At 31.6% G+C, this 23,841-nt stretch overlaps 1 protein-coding gene across 1 annotated transcript in view; it reads left to right on the top strand.

Moving 5' to 3' along the window:
* Positions 1-8,785: 8,785 nt before the first annotated feature.
* The window catches only part of LOC107456025 (LHFPL tetraspan subfamily member 6 protein), a 238,722-nt gene continuing 223,666 nt past the window's right edge, over positions 8,786-23,841 (top strand). Inside the window, exon 1 of the mRNA XM_016073790.3 lies at positions 8,786-10,323. Within this exon, the coding sequence (XP_015929276.1) occupies positions 9,930-10,323 (394 nt within the window). The 5' untranslated portion in view covers positions 8,786-9,929. The remainder of the gene's footprint in view (positions 10,324-23,841) is intronic.

The following is a 23,841-nucleotide window of genomic DNA, read 5'->3' as shown; positions in this document are numbered from 1 at the left end:
AAATTGGATTGTTAGAAAAATTAAGGGGGTCACAACAAATTTTTTTTCCAAAGAGGGGGGCGCAGGTACAAAAAGTTTGGAAAGCACTGCATTAAGGAGTATTCTGTTAAGCAGGATTTCTGAAAACACTAAAATATTTTTTTCTTTTATGAGGAAGAAGATAACTAGGCCAGAAGGTTTCCCACATATACTCACTTTATTATGTTGAATCAGGCCGGGATAGCCCTGTCGGTGGGGTGCTGGACCCATGTCCGAGAGTTCGTGGGAAATTACCCCGCCTGCCGAAGACTCCCCGTGTAGTAAAATGACTGATGCACGTTAAATCTGTCGAGTCGCAAAAGTCCTCCATGTTCCCATAACAAATTAAAACCTCTGGGGGTACTGGATTGAAGATCGATCGTTTCATGATTCAGGTCAAAATTACGATCTGTGGATGAATGAATGGGTCCGCCCTATAAACAGGTGTGAAGTATAGCGTGGCAGAAGTCGAATTCTTGACCATAGATGGCGCCACTGGAAAACAAGAACAATCGCATCACCTCTGCCTAAATTATGTTGAATGATTATTAAAAATAATGTTTGTTTTTCCATTTTCTGAAATGATACGAAGCATAAATAGAAACTTTTTCCATACCTTTGCTCATTAAAACAGTAGAAAAACGTATTTCCATCAAAAAACTCTTTGTCGCGATGTCAGAATGCTAGTTATTTTCAGCTAGTTTTATGGTAAAGGTGTAAAATCGGGTGCACCTTGGTTTAGAGACAAGTTTCGTTCAATTTTGCTGAAAACCCGTTTCTGATTTCCATGGTGTTCTTTTCTGTCTTCGTTTTCGGTGACGTCACCTTCGGGTTACTTCAATTTTTGTTTACCGTTATGTGATTGGTTCTTGATCTATATTCGTATATTCGTATATATATATAGGTATATTAGTATATTTTCAAATCGACAAATATAAGAGAGGAAGATTGTAAAATATTACTCGTTATAATACTACGGTGACTCGGAAAGTTGTCGTAACAACGGACTTCTTTCAATATGCTGTACTCTTTATATCGAGCTTTTACTGCATTTGACCCCAAATTAATTCCTACAACATTTTCAATTAGGCATTTTTCAGAAACGCAAGCTCGTAAAAAAATAGATTCGATGTTGAACTATATAAGTGCTTTTACTAAGTTTATGGAGGGATTCAGGAATAGGCCACCCTGTGGTGACTTTTTGAAATCTCGCCAAACTAGGTTTCTGGAATATATTTCGGGGAGATATGTTGCAGCCTTTTTGCAAGTTGCTTTTATTTTATTTTATTAAAAATATTTTAATAAATTTGTTATAATTTAAAATGTTTTTTAATAATTAAAAAAAATAGCGGTAATCCAAGTAATAATCGCCAACTTGGCGATTGAAGAGACAATATTGGCGAATAAGAATAAGAAATTGGCGAATAAGAGAGAAAGGCGATAATATTGGGTTAATGAATTTAAACAAAATATTTTATTTCCACCAGAGATACTTGAAAATTTAACATACAATGATTAATACTTGGGGGCAGAAAGTTTGTATGAGTGATACTATTTTCCTATTTAGGTTAAATAATTCCTGAATATAATTTTATCACAGTTTAAACATATTGAAACATATTGAAACGTATCGAAATATTAGAGAAAATCTACTTTGATTTCTCTATAAAGCGAAATACTATTGCATAAAATTTTTTTCTACAGTCTGCACTTTTATCTAGAAGTGAATCGGACATTGTTTTAAGGTAGGTATTTACTTTATTTACGTCGCACTAGAGCTGCACAATGGGCTATTGGCAACGGTCTGGGAAACATCCCTGAGGATGATCTGAAGACATGCCATCACAATTTTGATCCTCTGCAAAGATGATGGCTTCTCTGTTTTGGTAGCCCGACGACCTACCCGCGAAGTTGAGTACTTTACGGTACAACAGTTTAACGAAGACCAATACCACGCAACCTCTGTCCTTACGCAGGCTGATAAAAGTGGTCACCACTCCGCTTACTGACCACAGTCAGTCTTGCTTGACTTCGGTGTTCTACTGGGAACCGGGTCTTTATGATCAGTCCACTGCGGAAAGACATTGTTTTAAAAAGATTGGAGCTATCAATGATAAGAGAGTACGGAAAGTTAAAATCAATTCAGAAATTGGATTTACGAAATACAGTCGAACCTCGCTAACTCGAACCTCGATTTCACGAATTTTTCGATATCTCGAAGAAAAAAAAATTCCCTTCAAATTTCTTATACACTCAATGTTAAAAAAAACTTGATTTCACGAATTTTTTTTTTCTAATCCCTCTAAAACTTGAATTTTTTTCCTCCATAAATAGTGTAGATTTTTCTTCTGAAAATAAGAAACTATTAAAAAAAATAAAAAAAATTAAGAATGGAAAACCAATTCTCATAATGATAAACTTTTTCTAAAAAATGGACATAGTGGCATGGAATGATGCGTCTTTCTCTGCGATAATGAATGGCTTCAAGAAGGCTGGATTCATTAAAGATCACGAAAGTAGTCAAACAATCAATATCGTTAATTCTGCTGAAAACTACACCGAAAATAATTGGGACAGTTTGACCGGACTCGTGAAACTTGACGACATGGAATTTCATGACTTTGTAAACGTAAATGATGCAGTAACAGTGTGTGGTCAGTGGGATGACAATGATATCATCGCACAAGTGAAAGCTTCTTATGAACTATCAGAAGAAGAGAATGAGGAAATCGAAGATTTACCACCCAATGTTACGAGCAAATCAGCACTTTCTGCAGTGGACACTGTAAGGAGATTTATTGAGAGGCAGCCAAATATGTCTGTTCAATCAAAAATGAATTCCTGTTTTCAATATGAATAGTGGAAAATGTTCCACTTACCTTTAGACCGCCAATTTGATGATTCATAAACCTTTATTGGTTTTAATTACAAATAGATGAAGATGAATTTACATGAAATGGTAAATGATGATTATAAAGTGATGAAAATATTGAGTTAGGTATTAGCGCTGCATNAAGAATTCAAAAAAGTAATTATGGAGAGGAAAAAGGTGGGCGGAAACGATATATCTCTGAAGCATATTTAAAAAAGAAGGGGGAAAAAAGATCTATTGCAATTCACATTTTGTAATTTGATTCGTTAAAACGCATTTAAGTTTTTTAAAACTTACGCAGCTTTGTAAAAAAATGACCGTTTCTAAAGTAAATTCTCCTTTTTATTTAAAAACAAATTAAAGCATTTAAATAATTTTTATATCAAGTATATGTAGTAGAATTTGTATATTAGGGGACCGGGAAGTAATGTCGTTTCGGTGCATTTGATAATTGTTAATTGTTTGATTTAATTTTTAATCAATAATGTATTCACCTTAGTTAGCAACAACCTTTCAGTGTTGGATCGAAAATAAATAGAAATGGATCTAAAAGAAAGGAATTGGGCTAACGAATATGTAATGCGTCGAAACGACATTACTTTCTTGACCCCCAAATATAATATTCCGTTATTAGGAAAGTGCATAAGAACAGTGCCGTTACAATGAAATTTAACTTTTCTTCTTTTATTTTGTATTAGAATGCAATGCATTTCAATGAAATTTACTGAATTAAAGGACGAATCCAAAATCTAATATTAAATTGGCTTAGACGAAAACAATAATTTACTAGGTCTAGCATGCGTGAAAATTTTTGCAAATTTGCTTTGCTAATTGCCTAAATAGAGCAAAAATGGAAAGAAAAAGAAGAAGAAAAAACCTGATAAACTTTTGATCTAATGATTGAGATAAGATGAGATTGAAATCTGAGATGTAATCTTAATGATTCGCGGAGCTAAACTTAAATATGTTAAAAGATTTGTGAAGACGATATTTTAAGTGATTTCAGCTTTTATTAGATGGATTTGGTTTCTTTTAACTTCAAAATTTTAACGGTAATCCAGATAATAAAATGTTCACCTTATATAGTTAAATATTATAGTTTAGGCAGGAGAGCGGTCGAAAGTTAGGGCACATTAATGATAATTTTATTTTCGAGTATAACATCTTATCTCTGGAAGTGTTCATGATACTCAAATGGTTTTTATTACTTTTATTTTGATGAGCAAAATTTTAACAAAGGTCCCAGTAGTTAAGCAGGAGAACGATCGAGATTTTGGGAACCTTAATGTTAATTTTACTTTCGTGTATATTATAATATTGCTGAAATTGCTTATGAAAATCAAATAATTTATGAATACATTGTTTTATTATTTATTTATTAATATTTTGATGTGCAAAACTTTACCAGCAATCAGGAAAACAAGGTTGCAATAGTTTGGGCTGGAGAGCGGACGAAAGTTTATTCGATGCCAATTTTATTTTCGCGTATATTATTCATAAAACTGAAACTCTTTACGATAATAAAATTATTCTGCCTCACAAATATAAAACTCATTTATTCGAATGTAATTCGTTATAAAGATAAATTTGTTTAATTATTTATTATTATTTAGTTCAAAAATTGTGAAAAATTTTTTCGAATTATACAGCATTCAAAATTTTACATTATTTTAAACTATGTAATTTTAAGTGACGATGTTCAAAATTTTTTATACGATATTGGTCAAATGGTTCTTGAGAAAAGAAAATGTAAGAAATTCGTCTTTTTCGATACATTTCAACGAAAAAAAAGTTAAAGAAATATTAAGAGGTTTGGGACAAAATTAGGAAATTTTGCAATTGGAGTGAAACCAGTCGCAAAATTTTAGGCAATTGCCTGTTTTTAATATATAGCGCCTTTTCTTTAAAAAAAAAAAAATTAAAATTTCAAGACATTACACAAATTCATTTCTAACGAATGAATGATGATTTAACGAATTTCACAGATTCATATGATTTAACGAAATTCACAGAATATAATAAAATATTCGTAATAATTCCATATTTATTTTTAAAAAATGATCGCCGAAAAATTAGCATAGCGACTTAAAAACAGTTATTTAATCTCCATTTATTATATTTAATCGCCCTGTGCTGGTGACCGTTTATTTTCCCCTATATTAAGGTTGTTTTTCGAAGGCTGCGTCGTGATATGAAATGATTTTTTTAACGAATAATATGCTATTTTCATGACTTCTGTGAGTCTGCAAAAATTACTCATGACTGTTACGATAAGTTTAACCTATCTAAAGCTATTGCTTGTCCTGAAAATGGCGCAAAACGTAACTATGGAGAAAAGCCACAGTTTAGCGGAAATTAAAAGCATTTGCGGTCTAATTTTTTAATATTTAAAAACTTACTTCAATGCTACGTTAATTCTCATAAAATATGCAAAAACTAAGAATGAGGCAGTAATTTTCATAATATTCTTCTATGTGGAAAAATGTCACCAAATTGGTGATTTTTGCAAAGGCTTAATAACTTTTAAAATATTTAAGTTATTTGTCCGCCCTAAAACCCAGATAATTCTTCACAACAAGATGATATGTATAGTTTAAAATCATCGTTTTGCTTCAAGTATAAGGCACTTAAACTAAGTGCTTTTTTATTTTTCTTAATGATGGAGCTTCTTAAACCCATGTTAAGAGTTCCCAACTTACAACCACTCCCGTGCTCTAAATATAAGGACCGCATTTCCCAATTTGCGGCTACACATCACCCATTATATTTTGAGGGTCTAGAATCCAAAACCACCGAAATAAAGCCATACTTATTCAAAGAAAATGCCTATTTCTGTCTGATTTCGTTACTTAAATTAGCGTTTTTAAGGTAAGTTCCACGAATCATTAAAATTGAATCCTAGTAAGTGAAAATCCAATCATTAGATCAAAAGTTATAAAGGTAATAATTTTTTTTTTATTTCACGCATTATACTACTTGCATTAATCCAATGAGTCCATGTCCTTTTTGTTAAGTTTAACACAATTTGAAAAGTCAGTCAAAGAAAAACAGACGGTACATAGAAATGCCCGATTTTCACCGATCTGCTTTGGAAACCAGACTATTTCTTCCTGCCAAGTCTTAAGATTAGTTACAAAGTTCGTTAATAGAGGGTACTATTAACTGTAAAAATGTGAAACACTGTTTACTATTGACCTGTCGGTAAATTTTGTTGTCAAACTACTGCAGGTTATTGCTGCAAATGGTGGCTATTTCGAAAACATTGTTTTATATTTTTCTCGCTTAACAAGGTTATCTATTGTACTAGCTTTGAAACTTGGTTAGAATATATAACCTGTTTTTAAACAAGCCGAAGCCAACAGAACATTTCAAAATTCCCTAGTTCTTCGATTGATTTGTTAAGTCTGTTGTCATTTTTAGGACAGCCAGTATATTAATATTAAATTATGTGATATTAACAGCAAAACTATTTTAAAGAATTTCTGCTAAAACATTTTTCGTTTTTTTTCGTTGAAAAAATTTCAAAGAACTTGCAAAACTCAAGAACGTAATTCAAAATGTCAAAAAATATATCAAATTCAAAATTAAGTGAAACTTTAAGAGAAAAGTATTCTTATTGTAATCATTTAACCATTTGCTGAATACAAATGAATAATAATTAATAAATGTAGAAATTTAGCAGTATTTTTCTGGACATTACAAAAAAAAACTACTTTTGAGTCGGCTAGATGATTAATAGAAATCTCGAAACGATATCTGCTTATCGATAAAAATGTAAAGAAAAGGATACTTTAAAATAATTTATTTCAGAATTTTGTAGAAAAATTATACCACTGTTCTTTGATGCACTTCAAAAAATGTTCACAAAAAAGCGGGTGAATTAAAATTTTATTTCTTTCTTCATTTAAACCATGTTTGCTAATTTGATTCAATTATTAAAGCTTTCTGTTTGTTCCACAATACTGAAATATATTCGACAAACACAATTCTACCATAGATTCACTGGAAAAAATGAAGCCTTAAAGGTTTTGAAAACCTTAACGGTAACTAGGAATAAAGTTTAGGAAATAAAAAATTAAGTATTATACTGAAAGATGTCTAATTTGGGGTCAATAACGGATTAATATTTATTAAAAATAGTTTAATATATTGAGGTTATGATTCTTACGACATAATAATTAATGAATGTTAAATTTTCACATTGAAAACCACAAATTCATCATAAATCGACTGTTAAACGCCGGTAATAAAATAAAATGGTTGACTACACCGATATAATGGCTTAGTCAAGATGGCTCACTCACTTCTCAATGAGGTGATCCAGGTTCGAATCCCGACGTTGACATAGTTTATTTGTAAATTGTTTACGAATCGTGTCAACCACAATGCTGACGTAAAATTCCCTTGCCGTCGGGCTTATTGTTGGAAGGTTTCGAGGTTTCTTCTCCACGTAACGAAAAGATTGATTAGATCCCCTTAAATAGTCACTTGCAAACGATAGTTAGTCGTAATGCGTGATCCAAAAGTTCTTTTGAATTCTACTATACGTTCAATTATAAGATACAAAATTGAATATTGATAGCTGTAAATCGGCAGTAGAACACCGTTTATAAGTTAAAATAAACGACTTGCTTTGCCTTTTTAACTATATAGCAGATAAGGTAAAACCAGAAAATCATAATCAGTTCCATAAGACACAGATTCTTTTTCTTGTTATTGTAAACAAGTATCACTATTATACCATGCAATTGAAAAAGCATAGTACTTTTTTTTTAATTGCATGGCAGTATTCTAATTACTATAAACATGTTTCATCATTAGTACTAGGATACAGAATCTGGGATACTGATAATGACTCTTATTTATAGAACCAAAACAGCTGTCATTTTTTTAATCGTCTCTATTTGTGCGCTTTACGTTGATTCTCCAGCAAGCAATTTAATAATCCAAACAATTTCAACACAGATATTTCCCTTAAATATTTTGCACAATTTGAAATTATTTATTCTTGCACACATTTTTTGATGTTATTAATAAGCTATAAGCAATTATTATTTTTGTAGAGAAAAATTATTATTATTTATTTTATGAATTATGAATTATTATATTTTTATATTATTAGTTTGATTAGTATGCGGGAGAAAAAGTTTTGTAATTGTATGAACTTATTTATTTTACTAAAATCACTGTTTTAATGAATAAAATTTATTTTCTGTTTGATTCTACCCTATTTTTACATAAACAGTTAATTAAATTCTAATGTGAATTAAGATTGCTGTTTTTCAATGTTTAAATCATTTGCATTAAATCCGATGTGACTTAAATTTAGATTAAAATTTTCCATTTAATTTAAAGTTATTTTAAGAATTTCCCTTTTATTCAATTTCACATTCAGAGAATTTATTGTTTTAGGAAAGGATTACATTCAAATTCATGAAATGTCACTTCAAAATTAAAAATAATAATAATAATGCAGTAAATTAGTGTAAAAATAACTAAATATCTTAATCGTTTTCTGGGTCTATTAAACTTTCTTCTGTTTAAACAATAAGTTGCACCTAGAATTGTTGGGTAATAGTAATTAAGTTGTTAGTAAATAGTTTGTAAACTCAGCAATCGTAATTGATGCGTAATTTTAACTTTAAACTTTACGTATTTCTGTTATAAAATACGAATTTAGAATCATATTTTCTTACGTTTTAATTAATTTAACGAGGGTAGAAATTTTCTTTTAACTTTTGACCATCATTTCACCATTACATGAACATCATTTAAAAATAATTGTGAAAAAAAGTGTCTCAGCAAACGCGATACCGAAACTATGCGGAACTGTCATATTGGCGCGCTCTTTGGCGAGCACTATTTGCATCGCTATTCCAGCAACCCTTTTCTCAGTTGACTCTCTGACGGGTGAGCGAACAATTCACAACTGTATATACTCCGTGTGTTGTGAGGGTGATCGAGATCGGTGCTCATCCTTCCCGATCCCTGAGGAGGGCCCCCATGTTATCTGAACAAAACAGACACGTGATTCCACCACGTGTGTAAACTTCACCAGAGAAATCAAATATCATTGATTATGTGTCATTATGCCGGCAATACGGAAAAACACGTTTTTGTGATTAATCTCAATTGTTGTATTTACTCCGAGCGATGCTTATCCTCTGATGTGGTTCAAGAGCAGTAGATGAAAATATTTTTTTTCACTGCTCCCTCCTTTTCAACTATAATCGATCCTGTGTGTTCCTTGACATTTAAATAGCTGCGTAAATATCTTATTTTGGAATTTCTCTTGTTTAAATTCATAGATAAAAGATATCGTCTGCTGTTTCAAACAGAATATATTTATAAACAAAGATATCGTTTGTCGTTCCAAATTTGAATATTTTTATTTATTCAGAATCGTTTTCAATCTCGACGTTTGAAGTGGAAAATATCGATAAATTTTTTTTTCTGTTGCTTTTATTTACAATTAACTAACTCAGTAATATAAATAAATTTGTGTGATAATTTTGGTTCATTCTTATTGCTTATCAATGGAAGAAATAGAAGATATGGTTTTTGTGGAGCAGTTGAATTCATTTGTGCATCAGTGGATCGAACTTGGCAATATTTTAGATAACATTCCAGACATTCCAAATCTACGTTTGATTCATATTTTGCCTCCTGCTTGCATAGCTATTGCTCTTACACGATCTCTAGAAAGTGCATTCACGAAGCACTTCTTGAAATATTGATGAAAGCATAACTTATTATTAGCTATTTCTTTTTATAATCTTTTTCATATTTTATCACATAATTGAAGGAGCTACAAAGGTGCTACCCTGGGATTTTTACCTTCATACTGCAAGTTGTGCACAACATTTACGGATGAAACGTGATTTAGTTCATTGCAGAAGTATTAGTTTTTCAGGTGCTACCTACTTACTCTGAAACGCAACTAAATACGAAATTCATCAAGTGCAATTTATGTAAGTTTATCATCTTGCCAACAATTAACTCACTTTGGATTAACTGCAAACGCATTGTTACTGCAAAAATGCCTCCCGTGGCTTCTAGTTTGACTATTACTGGCGTGATCTGGGCATGCTTGTCCATGATTTCTGCCATCCTGTGTGCTGCTGGATTTTACATGCCTTTCTGGATCAAAGGCAATCTTGTGGATGGCACGGACGTTACATTTGGATCATTTCGGAGGTGTAATTACCCAAGATTGACTGCCGAGGGTAAACTTGAGATGGTGCATGAATGTGGAAGATATACATCTTTTCCGGATATACCTAGCCTTTCTTGGCAAGTGACCACTATTACTGTTGGATTAGGTGCTGCAGTATCCCTGCTTGTGGCATTTACTGCATTGTCTGCCTGTTGTTTGGCAGATGTAATCACAAAGACTACGGCCAGGATACTTGGATTGGTGCAGTTAATAGCAGGTGAGTTAGACAGTTTATTTTATAATTGAAAAACTTGAATGTTAGATCGTGTGTGAGTAACATTTTCGTGATTTTGAGCATAATTTGGTACAGAATATATAGTAATGTTAAAAAGTTTTTAACACAAAACTTTTATTTTCCTAAAAAAAAAATCGCCTGACAATAAATTTTTGTTAATAGAAATGAGACTTATAGACTATCACTAAACTCTTCCAATATTTTATGAAAATTAGAATTGGGATTGCAGGTTTGGTTTAAAAAAATAAATATCGAGTTTGCGTGGATAAATTAGTTGATTTAATCAAAGTCCAGAGCAAGTTAAATTTTCACCTAATTCTTATATATATATAAATATGTGTGAGTGTGTTTTGGGTTATTACATTAAAAAATAATAGATTAAAAAAATATGCCCAAAGACTGTAATTGTTCATCTGGCTAGAATTTCAGTCTCATGAAAACATAGTTATAATCTGAAAATTGATTAAAAAAACGTTATAAAATTTTGTGTTAGTAGAATATATTGTTATCATTGTATGCTTTAAAACTATCTATTTGCCCTTGAAAATTTTATTCAACAATTCTCTTGTGTACTGAATAATAAAATCGTTGAATAATTAAATTATTATACATAAGGATCCTGAGGATATTGTCGAAGAAAATGCAGAATTTAAAATCTTAACTTGTAGTATGTTTTAACAGTGAAGAGTGTTGAAAAATGTTTAAATAAAGCGATTTCTATCTCAGATGTTTGAAAATTAAAGCATCACATTAGTTCTCTGAATAACGCAAAGGAAAATCTTCACGATTTTCTTCAAAATGCATTTAAAATTTTAGTTTAATACATTAAAGTTTTATTTTCAACCTGTGTATCTCTTTCGTAATTATTTGTTTAAATGTTTTCGATTTATTATTATTTTTTTTTTTTGTTGTCTTGGGTAGCAATTTTGCATTCATTGCTATGTATGCAAATTAAAATGATGAAAAGATATGCAAATTCACGCTTATTTGCTTAAAATCAGATTAGTGAAATATTAATAGGATGATTTCTGTAAACTAAGAAATGTAAATAATAAATCTATTCCATCTTCTACCTCCTTTTTTTTTTTTAGCTACTAAGTCTGATGTTTTTTTTCCTTGACTTCAATATTTAATCAATCCAATAATTTGCATGTTAAATTCTTTACATATTTTTTTTAAATTTTATTTAATTTTCTAAAAATGTTTCTTAAGATTTTCAATTATTAAAAATCTGATGCCATAACCGAAACCGTCTGTTGATTTTTTAGTTTTTAATCGATTTGTACGACTTTCACCGCCTTTTGCTTACTCAGCTGACTTATCTTTTAGATTCATGGGTGTGATAGTGGAGTCATGTTTCATCGGTTGTCACATGAAATCCCTTTTTATCTCTCTTGAACATCTCTAAAGAGCAACCTGAATAGTTGATTTATCGTTCTTTTTGGTCTGGTGTTAGCAAACGCGGCACTCGCATCGAAAGTTACGTACGCATTCTCAAATTCTTGTGCGAAATTGTTAGCACACACTACTTTCTGATGTCTTTAAGGTATCTCAAACAATTTCGATTCACTGTCTTTCGAAAATATTTTGCCAACATCCCCCGCAGCAACTGCCGATTCTGGGCAACGAGAGCATTCAGCATTAACATTTTTTGTGCGACCACATTTAAATTCCGAAAACCAGAGCCAACAATTGGCAATTTTTCTGATGTATAATCTCCATAATTTTTATCAGGCCACTTTTTGGCTTTAATAATTTGTTCCATTTGTATCCATCGTTTTGAAAAGCAAAAGAAACAACGCACCACATTTTCCTAAAATCATTTTATTACTTTTATCACACTTATTTTTGTCATATTTACAATTTAATTGTAATTGTATATTATGGGCGCAGTGCTGATCACATTGCCAAAATCACTTCGTTGGTCAAGAAATTGTGGAGCCTTAACCTCCATGACCCATTGGCCCACAACGGGATGTTGCGGAAATGCTTTACTTTAATTATATATTATATAATTATAATTATAGGGGGGGGACACACAAACACAGGTTTGCGGTAAACTGATCACGGGTTAGAATCCTTTTAACGTCCGACTAACCAGGAGAGATTTTCGTGGTTTTTCTCTCTACGTTAAGCAAATATTCCATCAAAAAGTCATCCACGAAGGCTNTAATTATATGGGGGGGGGGACTCACAAACACAGGTTTGAATCCTCGCGTTGCCTCGTCGATATGAATTCTGCGCTTTACTCACACCAATCACAGTGCAGACATAAAACTATTTACGGTAAACTGATCACGGGTTAGAATCCTTTTGACTTTCGACTAACCAGGAGAGATTTTCGTGGTTTTTCTCTCTACGTTAAGCAAATATTCCATCAAAAAGTCATCCACGAAGGCTGGTTTACCCCGATGCTTGATCAAGGAATTCCCTTGTCTTCTGCATTGGGTTCAAAATTACAAGGCTTATTGACACTAATGATGTTTAATTAAATTTGATAATAGGACTAACCTGGTATTATGGTAATTGGTGCAGTTTCAGTGTTTTATATTCGTATATTAGGTACCTATTAAAACTGCATCAATTTTGTACAGTTTTATAATAAATACTGTGGGAAGAGATTTTTTACGGCACTTATACCGGAGAAATTTACTTGTTTGCGGTAAACTTAAACTATTAAAATTTTACCTTGAGCAAAAGCATCATGCTAAATGATACTGAATACAGCAGGGCTGATTGTGCTCCGGAAAAAATCCGGATTTTTCGCTAACAGTGATCCGGAGGTTTCCGGAGATTGAAGGTCCAGACGTTTAAAAAAATCATTGATCACAGAAGTTTCCGGAAATCAAATTTTCAAAGGTGGAACTTAAAAACACAGTTTATTTTATTTGTTTGTAAGGGAGAGCCAGAGAGATACTTTATAAGCTTATAATCATGATTAATATTATTTTTTTATCAGTTGTCTACATTACACATTTGTCTACCAGTTGTCTACATTACAGACACATTATGCCATTTTTTCTTGAGTTGTTATAATCATAAACTCAAGAAAAAAAGACATTTGTAAATTTTAATTACTTCTCCAGGTCATCATAGGTATGTGTAAATGGTATAGGTATGTGTAAAATTGTAAATATATTTTAAGTAAACTAAGAAATATTGAGAAAAAGGAAAAATAAACTTGTAACTATAAACTTGTAAAAATAAACAAGAAATTTTCCGGAATTTTGACTTGGACTCACAATCACCCCTGATACAGTTAATCCATATTTTGATAGGATGGACTACTAAATTCGTGCTTTGCTCAGTCTAGTCGCGTAAAGCTTAGGAAAAGGGCAACCGATAATAAATAAATAAAATTGGAACTATTTAGCTTTATTTGCTGTGATGCTTCACATCAATGTTATTTAGTACTGATTTATTGATTATTTCAATATAAATAAAAGCGGAAACTATTCCAGTGGTTACCAATTTTTTTACGGCAGTTAAACCCTAAATAAACGACCTTTTTTCTCAGCGGAACCCTATGGCTTAATGAATAAATTTCATTAGCTATTGTCATTATATTTCTTAACGAAATACTATTAATTGAAAAGATTTAGTGAATGAAGGAAAAAGGAAAATTTTATCATATCGTTTTAATAATATTCGTCTGAAAATTGCATTTTATGTCAGACGTTTGAATTTATCAGTCTGGAAAGGCGTCTTGTTTTAAATTGATCTTATTCTATGTCTAAACTGAAAATGAGTGGGCTGAAATATGTTGAAATAAAAATGGAAAAGGACGAAAATAAACGTTGAGAAAGGTTAACAGAAAAACATACTTCTTCATTGTTGAATTGGATTATTTTCATTCGGTGAGACTCACTAACGCACTTTGTTTATAAAAGCATATCGTTTTCATAATTCATTCATTATATTGTTAACAGAAAAAAAACATTATTTTGAATTCAATAATTTCATAAAAATGACATACAAAAATCATAACTAATAAAAAAAGAATTCCTAACTCTCGGAGCCCTAAGTTTCTGCGGAAAGTCATTTGAAACCGTTGCTCCATTCAATGATTCAACTAAACAAAGTAATAAAATGGCGGATATGTCTATTATCTTATCGTTAAAATTTTTTCTTTATCATAATATCTGACTAAATAAATAGAAGAAATAAAAAATTCTTGTACAATGACTGCTGATAAGTAGTTCTAAAATCAGACTAACGTTTTGACATTTGAGAAAGTGACTTTAGGTTCATTCTATTTAAGTATCTTTTTAAATTCTAGGTTGCTTTTAAAAGCTGCTGATTTTATACTTTTGGTGCCTAAAATGATTCATTTGACAAAAAGTGCTTTTTATTTATTCTTTTTAAAAAAAATAGCCATATTCTATTTTTCCTATCCTTTAATATCAATTATTCAATTATATCTTTCATTAACTTTTACCTTGGAAGAATATTGATTGTGTCTAAGCATTTCAAATGCTATTTTGAATTGCTTTTGTACTTAAATTATTTTGAGCTAAAATTCGTTTTATCGCGAGTTTGGTTCAGTTTAGTTTTTCAGTTCAGTTTAGCATCTAAGAGAAGAATTTAATATAAAATTTGGTTTTTATTTTTGTGTTTTATTTCTATTTAAACATGTCTTGTATTTAAGTAAAACAAAAGAGCTTTCAATTTGTTATGTATTTACACTACTAATATAGAATTGATATATAACTTAGAATTTTGTTAAGAAATGATTAAAACAGTATTTTTTTTTAAAACTTATTTTATACGTTTATTAAATGCAAATTGTTTTCGATTTTGTAGTGAAAGAAATTAACAAGCCTCTCCAAGCTTAAAAAAATGATTTAACTATAGTTATTGTAAAAAATACCTAACTGGTTTGTTGAAGAAGAAAAGGATTTTAAAGTGCATGTCTGAGTAAATAATATGGTGAAAAAGGAATTTAAATATTCAATCGAGCAAAATAAATTTTTACAATGAATTATGAATTTTTCTTAAAAAATCCACTTTTTGGAAGAAAATATAAATTTTCAAACCAAATTTTGAGAAATTTAAACCGAAATTTTAATTTCAGAAAAGTATTAGTTTTAAAAGCAGTCTGATTTTAGAAAATATTAAGTTCAAATCAAGAATGAATGTTAAGTTTTCTAATCAGGGATCTGTTTAGAAGAAATTTCACAAAATATCTTCATAAAAACGGACCCTTCACAAAATATTTTAACTTAAAAACGGACCTTTCACAAAATAATTTATCTTATAATCGGACCCTTCACAAAGTTGTTTATGTTTATTATTGTTTTGTTAATGGAAAAAAACCTTCCCAGGGGGGCGGGAAAAAAGAAAGACAGATGTAAACGAACTAAGCTTTGTCTTCAACAGACGCTTCTTCCTTTATTCGTCCGAAATGAATATTCTGCGTTCAGCAGTATAGGCTAAATACCAAATAGTATTTGTGTGTTGCATCTCTAATTTAGTAGCAGCAATTGCAATTTATTTTTGAAAATTTAAATTTTTTTAATTATTTTTTTACAGTGTTGAGCATAATCTTGTATCTATTTACAATTTAACAACTCCTTGAAAAAGTTTTTTACAATAACAGGACCCTAATTGCACAAGTTCACAAAAGCAGGTCCCTGGTTGAAAGAATGTGACTTGACATTTATTTTATATTCACAAATTACGAGTAACTTTTTCACAATTTTACAAAAAACGGGCCTTTCACAAAATGTCTGGATAGATCCCTGCTAATAGACAATATTTTGTCGATGAGATTTGCTGTAAGTTAAAATGCGCAGTATTTACATATTTATAAAATTGTCTGAAGTGCGCAATCTTTTTAATTGAAGGGATAGTGCAGGTTAACCAATGCAGAGCCGCATGCCCAATTTTTTAGATATGTTGACCTCAATTATGGTAATTTTTATATTAACATCAGTGTTTTAAAAACTAATTTTTTTTATATGTATTTTCATGAAGTCGTGGTGGGTAAGGATATAGAACCCTCCCTTCCCAATCAGATGACCCAGGTTCGAATCCCAGCAGCAGCTGGTTGATACGAATTCTGCTTCCGGCTCGTACCGAACATAGTGCTGAGGTAAACTATCCTCAGCGGTAGACGGATCACAGGTTAGAATCTCCTTTCTGTCTGGCTAACCAAAGGAGATTTTTGTAGTTTTCTTTTCCATGAAACGCAAAAGTGGGTTAGTTCCGTCAAGAGGTTTTCCACGAAGGCTAGTCAAATACCGCGAGTATGATTACTAAAATTATTTTATTATTTTTTATTAGACTTATAGTTGCCATATTTACAATTGATTTGATAGTAATTAATTATATAATTGTAATTGATTATTTAATTATAATTAAATGTGGTGATCGAATCCCAGCGATGGCTGGTCGACACAAATTCTGCTACCGGCTCGCAAAGACTACAGTGCTGACGTAAAATATCAATGGTAGATGATTCATTAGTTAGAATCCTCTTGCTGTCCTGCTTACCAAGAAAAGTTCTCATGGTTTTTCTCCCCATGTAACCTATTTGCAGGTTAGTTTCTTCAAAAAGTCCTTCACAAAGGCTGATTTTTCCCAATGCTTGATCCAGGAGTTTCCTTGTCTTCTGCGTTGGTCTCAAAATTACAAGGCTGCGGAGTAGAACATTGATAGTGGTAAAGTTAGAATTGTGTCGGCTGTTCAACGGCGATTATAAAATAAAGCAAAATATATTTTTGCACGAAATTAAATGCTTTTAAATATTATAATTCATTCAGAGCTGAAAAAGGCCAAATTGATACGTTAAAAAATAATTCCTACTTATCAGAATTATTTTTCTTCAACTCCCGCCTAGGAAATAACCTTTCGTCACACAGACATCTGAAGGGCAGATTTGTAGGCTACTTTTTCAGAGGCACCAAATTAGGTGGGCACACGTTGCTCCCACAGTAAGGATAGAGAATGAAAGAGCATCCATGCCTTGCCCGGGATTCGAACCCAGAACCTTTGTGATGCAACGCCAGTTCCCTGATCCCTACACAGGCCGCTCGGTACTTATCAGTAAATATTTTTCGAAAAGAATATAAAAAAGGAATAACCGTTGTGCGAATAAAAAAACTGTTTGAGGAGATACTTTTATGTCGTTACCTGTTTGCACTAACTGTTATCGTCAAGGCGCTAAACATACTTTTAACTTGCACATATTTAAGAAAAAATAAGTAGAGGCTTTATCCGGGGTTTTCTACGATCCCTTTGAGTTAATCCCCTTCTATATTTACTATTATTATTAAACTATTTGCGGGATATTGTCTGGAAATCGTCAAAATTTGAAGATAAATTTTTGAGTAATCTTTCCCTTTGCTGTAAAATTGTTACCTTTCAAAAATATTTAGTTTATCACTATGCCCTACATACATAATTGTAATACTTGGTTAACAACAGCAAATTGTTTTCGAAAGCGGGAGTTTGCTACTATTTAAAACAGACAAATCACCCAGCAAATTCTTTAACTTCCATAAAAATAGAACTTTCCCTAGCTGTATCATATAAACCCTTAAAGTAAACACAAAACGAACATTGTGTGACTTATTACTCTCAGGATTCTTTTCGAAGCGGAATGTCATTTAGTTTTACTTAACGCGATTTAAATAGTTCAGGAGAGTTCCATATGTGCTTTCGTTCCCAAACGTTGCATTTGTCTGTCAACAAATACAATGAGTTTGACTGACACATACTAATGAATTCCTTGTTCCACTGCCGCGCTTTATGCGGTGTTATGTCAGTGAAATAATGGCGTGGTTTGAATGCAGCTGAAATTACTGTAAGCCTTGTTGTCTTATCTCATTTATTTGGTAGGGGGAGAACGACAGTGACGAACTGCTCTAAACATGAGAAAACACACCTTTAAATAATGTGATAAGAGTAAGTGATAATAGAGGTTTGTTGCTAAGTCATTACACGGAATATCCATTTCTTTTTTATTATAATGTTTTCACAAGTAGATAATTTTATTTTTAAAGATCTTTTTGTATGAGGATATAAGTAGGAGTTGGACAAGTAGATAATTCTATTTTTAACGCTCTTTTTGTATGAGGATATAAGTAAGAGTTGGACAAGTAGATAATTTTATTTTTAAGGATCTTTTTGTATGAGGATATAAGTAGGAGTTGGACAAGCAGATAATTTTATTTTTAGAGATCTTTTTGTATGAGAATACAAGTAGGAGCTGGACTAGTAGATAATTTTATTTTTAAAGATCTTTTTGTATGAGGATACAAGTTGGAGTTGGACAAGTAGATAATTTAATTTTTAAAGATCTTTTTGTATGAGGATACAAGTAGGAGTTGGACAAGTAGATAATTTTATTTTTAAAGATCTTTTTGTATGAGGATACAAGTTGGAGTTAGGCAAGATTTTTCGACACGGAAGTATGTATAGATATTCGAATCACATTCCTCGCTTTATTAAATATTATTTTTATTTATATTAATCGATTTTACTAGTTTTCAATATAATTTTTGAACATCCTGTGTCAGGATATATCAGAATTACAGTAACGTTCAGATTATTTAATACATCATATTACTTGTAAAGCTACTTATCCTTTTACGTTTGATTTGCTTTTCTAGTTTAGTTTACTGTTGTTTGAGGCTATGTGTATCAATTTGTTTAAAACGTTGCGCAGTTGCCTAAATCATACTTCGTGTTCATTCATAATTTCCGAACTAATTTCCTCTTATTACTAATTTTCTCATCTCGTGAGTGAGGCTTATAATAGATGCCAACAATTGAGAACAATTTTTAAAAGGATTTAACTATTCGGATGCATCAATCTTTAATTAAACTGACTTTCTGACAGCAGAAAAACTTCATTCTATTCGTAAATCAGTCGTTAAGAAAAGAAGCTATTTAAGAAAATTTAATGAGATTTAACATCTTTATGATGAGATTTATTTTCCTCATTCCAAAGAAGGAAAAACTTACGAAAAATATACTAGTGCTGAGCTTTCCAGTTAGTCTAACAGTCAATTAGTAGTTATCGAAATGTTATGTGATTTCTTAGACTGCTCTGTCCCAGTGCCTGTTATATTGAAGGCTCCAACCAAACAAATTTCGCCATTTCTAAAATTTAAAAATTTTTTTTTTGATTATAAGTTCTAAAAAAGACGCAGTGTTTAAAAAGGGCACATATAAAAGCCACACTTGAATTTCGTAGCAGGTGACATCATGTTTTCTTACCATTTTAAAGGCTGATAATACAGGTTTATAATACAGGTTTATAATTCTTGTAACAGTTCAAAAATTTAAAATCACATTTCTTATTATGTTATTAAATAATTGTTTGGTGTTACACATGGTTTGCATATTCTTTTAATCACAAATATTCATTATATTTGAGGGTGGTACGAATTAAGCCAATCAACTTCCTAAATGGTACCACCCTTCATACCTCTGTAAAGACAATTGACTTTCAATACTTTTTGCACAAACATTATTACTAAAAGAAATATATATATAATAAGCTGAATGACTGTATTTAATTGTTAAAATATTTCAGATGTAATTGTAAGTGATTTGTAACTGATAAAAATTCAAATGAGAAGGTCATTACTACCTAGATTCTTCTTGTAATTCAAGTGAACCGTATTTAAATAAATTCAATTTTTTTAGAAAAAGAAAATTTTAATTTCTGTTAATACTTTTTTATTTACAGTTAATGCATTAAACAAAATTAGCACTGCGCAAAATTGTTCGTTGGTCGTTTAAAATCAAACTTCACAGACGACGTTCTAAGCTAAATGCAATTTATAAGATAAAGTCTACGTAATGGTATAGCTAAATTAAGTGTATCGCAACACATAATTTGTCATTATTCAAATTATCTTTGTTTTTAATTTCGAAAGTATAGGCTCAATATAGCATGGAGAAAAAACGATGGAAAATTTTCGATTTTTTTTCGTGGGTAGTTAGTTATTAACCATTTACACCGTAAAACATAATCTTACGCTTTAAGAGAATCGTAAGAAGTAAAAATAGTTGCTGTGAGACTGGTATTAATCTGGGAGAGACATCTCGAATCGTTAATAATATTTAAGTACTAGTGAGCTGCGCCCCCTGCTCGCTAACGCTCACTATCCCCCGAAAATTGCTACGCAATCTTATATGGTTTGCTTCGCTAACCAAGCTTGCTTCGCTCGCTACTAACTTAGGTACATTGCAAATGCACAAAATTCTAAGAATTCAAAACAATCATTCAAATCCATATAAAAACTTTTTTTAAAAAAAAAAATACTAAGTCATTAAATACTAAGTACTAAGTAAATAGTAAATACTAAGTCATTAAAATAAATTTGAATTCAAATAAATGATATGCAATTCGTTAAGCCTATTAGAAATGTGCTATAATAAAATTCGTGATATAAATCAAAAATCGTCAAATAAATTCGTAATATATAAATTCGAAATTCGTGAAAAAAAGCGCTTTCGACAAAATACTAAAATAGAGATCTATTGACAGAGACTACTCACTTCTGTCAGCTTAATAGTATGAGATTGCCGCAGCTGATGCTCTCTGGTTATTTCAGTTTCCGTTTTTAAAAGCGCTGTATGTTCAGATACCTCAGCTAGATTTGGCATGTCACATTTTTAGCGGCAATCATTGGTCGATTCGCCGTCAAACAAACGTTGCTACCGGTGGAAAAGAAATACAGCCAAATTTTGGGAGCCACGTAAGAGAATTATATGTATTAGATGATAAAATAAATAGTTTGTGTGCATTTGTTAGTTCGTCGATTTATTTGCAACTACTTAGCTTCCAGCTCCAATCTTCACTAAAATTTGGATAAAAAGATATTCGATACGTGAAATGCTATTTAGTCAGGGCCATTCTGCCGAAGGCAGCAGGGTCCTCTCCAGGAGGTACATTTGAAAGACAAATCAGCTTGCTATCGATGTTAGTATAATATCTAGTAGCTAATAAATAAAAATGATTGGTGTTACAATAAATAACAGCGTGAATTAGGAAAGATGTCGTATTTATTTCAGATTTCTAAATCTGAGATACTGTGACCGTAAAAGAATCGATTCGCATCTCATGAACAAGCAAAATACACTAGTTTCATTTCGAAAGTAATGTACTAAAAAACTACCGCTTGTGGTGTAAATAAGTTGAGAATATGAATTATTAACACAAAAAATAATGCTAAGGAATTCGTTATTCATTAACACAAAACTTCGCAGTAGGAAAAAAATGTTTCTAAACCTGAAAGTCTACTTTCACTTGCTGATTCACCCTTCCAAAATAAATTTCCAAAACCCTTTAATGGATCTTCCAAAACGAGTTGCTGCTCGACTTTCGAAACGGAGTCTGAAATTGGACAATGAACCCTTTGTGAAAGGCCAAGTGCTCTTACCTTTCCTAATTGATATTACTTACAACTTCGTCGGAATAAGCTTTTGCCTTGAGTTAGACCATTCACTCTCTTAAACGACAAGTAGACAACACTATAAATAATAAAGGCTTTTGCCCTGAATAAGGTCGTAACGTGAACTGCGGAATTGGAATGTACATATATTGTTTCTTAGTCTCGCTGTTTTAAAAGTAGAGTGAAAATTCTCGAGAAAATATGGGAGAATACTTTAATATTTTGCCAATAATAGTAATAATATTATTTAAAAAATATTTTTTGAAACAACAGCTCATAAATATCAATCAAAAAAGTGTTATTTAAATTCATATTCAAGGAATTTAAAAAGTCGTTCACTAATATTAATATACAATTGAATTGCTACGTACTTTTACTGACTACAACAGAACAGTACTTTTGCCGACAACAATTTCACAGAAAAACTTTATATTTCAAAATTTGTAACAAATCTTGAATGGTCGTGATTAAAGCTTTCAGAAATTACAATATGTCTTTGTAAATGTTGGTTCTAGGATTAGGATTCTTTCACGAGATTGATCTATTACGAATAATATTTGACAACACCGTTGCTGCCAAATATTGGAGATGTGATTCTGATAAGTAACCTGTACCTCAAAGGCAGAAGTTGAAGTTCATTTTGTTTAAAGTAAAGAGCACTTATGAATTCCATTCTAGACTGCGAATTTTCAAATTGAGACATCAAAATTTAACTAGCTTTTACCATTTGTGGCATGCTTTCGTTAAATTCCTCCGTTAATGGAGTTGGCTTCCTTTGATACGCCTCCACATTTTTCTTGTAGTTCTTGAGGTCCTTAATGTGAAGTGTAAAAACTCTTCAGTAAAGATTTTATACTTGAATCAATGAGTTCGAAAACCAGTCATCACCAAGAAAAAAAAATAATTTTACGGGAGATGCAAAAAACTGAATAGTTAGGTATCAGCTTGATATACGTACAGCTTTTATTAATGCACAAAATATACTATTCCAAGTATACTAGTCCCGCAGTGGACTGATCGTTAAGACAAGGTTCCCAGCAGATCACCGAAGTCAAGCATCACTGGCTGCGGTCAGTGTGCGGGTGGGTGACCCACTTGGATCAGTCTGCGTAAGGACCGAGGGTGTGCGGTATTGGTCCTCGTTAAACTGTCCTACCGTAAAGTGCTCGACTTCGCGTGCAGGTCGTCGGGCTACCGAAGCGGGGGTGCCATCCCCTCTGCAGAGGATCAAAATTGTGATGGCATGTCTTCGGATCATCCTCGGGGATGCTTCCCAGACCCGCGCCAATAGCCCATTATGCAGCTCTAGTGTGACGTAAATGAACTAAAACAACCAAGTATACTATGTCAAGTAAACATGAATTTCTTATATCTTAACTATGTATCTACGTCAGACAAACTTAAAAATGTAAGAATCTCAATTTTGAAATAAAGTGGAGATGACTGGTTTTCGGACTCTTCTGTTCAATTAATAATTTTTCTGCTTGTAGAATGACCATAGTGGTCAGTAGTTACGAATCTGCCCATTCCCGTTAGTAGCTGGTCATTGTCAACTCAATATTTCAACCCTCTATTCTTGAATGAGATCCTAAATTTATTAACTAAGGCAAGAATAAACTTGATTGTAACCGTTAGTGCAGAGGCTGTAACCTTACTACGATAATCTGGAGAAAAAGCATTTAAATTAGGATATTTGTTTTTGTAATCGAAAAAGAGTAATGTTTAAACTAACAATGAGGTAAATTTGTGATTTCTTGAAGTAAGTTTCAAGTCATAAGTTAGAATAGAGTTTCAAGTCATAGTTAAGTAAGTCATAAGTTAGAAAGTAGTTTGAAACTGATGCTTGAAATACGGACTGTTGTTTACATAGACGGTCCCATACCCATTAATGTTCAAGCCAGAGACTGAACTATATCACTTAACTATTATGCTTTAATTAATTGCCATAGTATTCTGGTTTCGTAATATTTTACCCAGTTACACTATTCTACTTTGAAAAGCAACTTATTCTCATTGGTTGTTGTTGTTACTATTAACTAATTTATTATTGATAAATTTTCAGTAACCAGGCAAATGAAGTGCCTGGTGA

The sequence above is a fragment of the Parasteatoda tepidariorum genome, chromosome 3, assembly GCF_043381705.1.
Source record: "Parasteatoda tepidariorum isolate YZ-2023 chromosome 3, CAS_Ptep_4.0, whole genome shotgun sequence".
Classification (NCBI taxonomy): domain Eukaryota; kingdom Metazoa; phylum Arthropoda; class Arachnida; order Araneae; family Theridiidae; genus Parasteatoda; species Parasteatoda tepidariorum.
The sequence above is the reverse complement of the archived record's forward strand: the minus strand, read 5'-3'. Positions and strand labels throughout refer to the sequence as shown.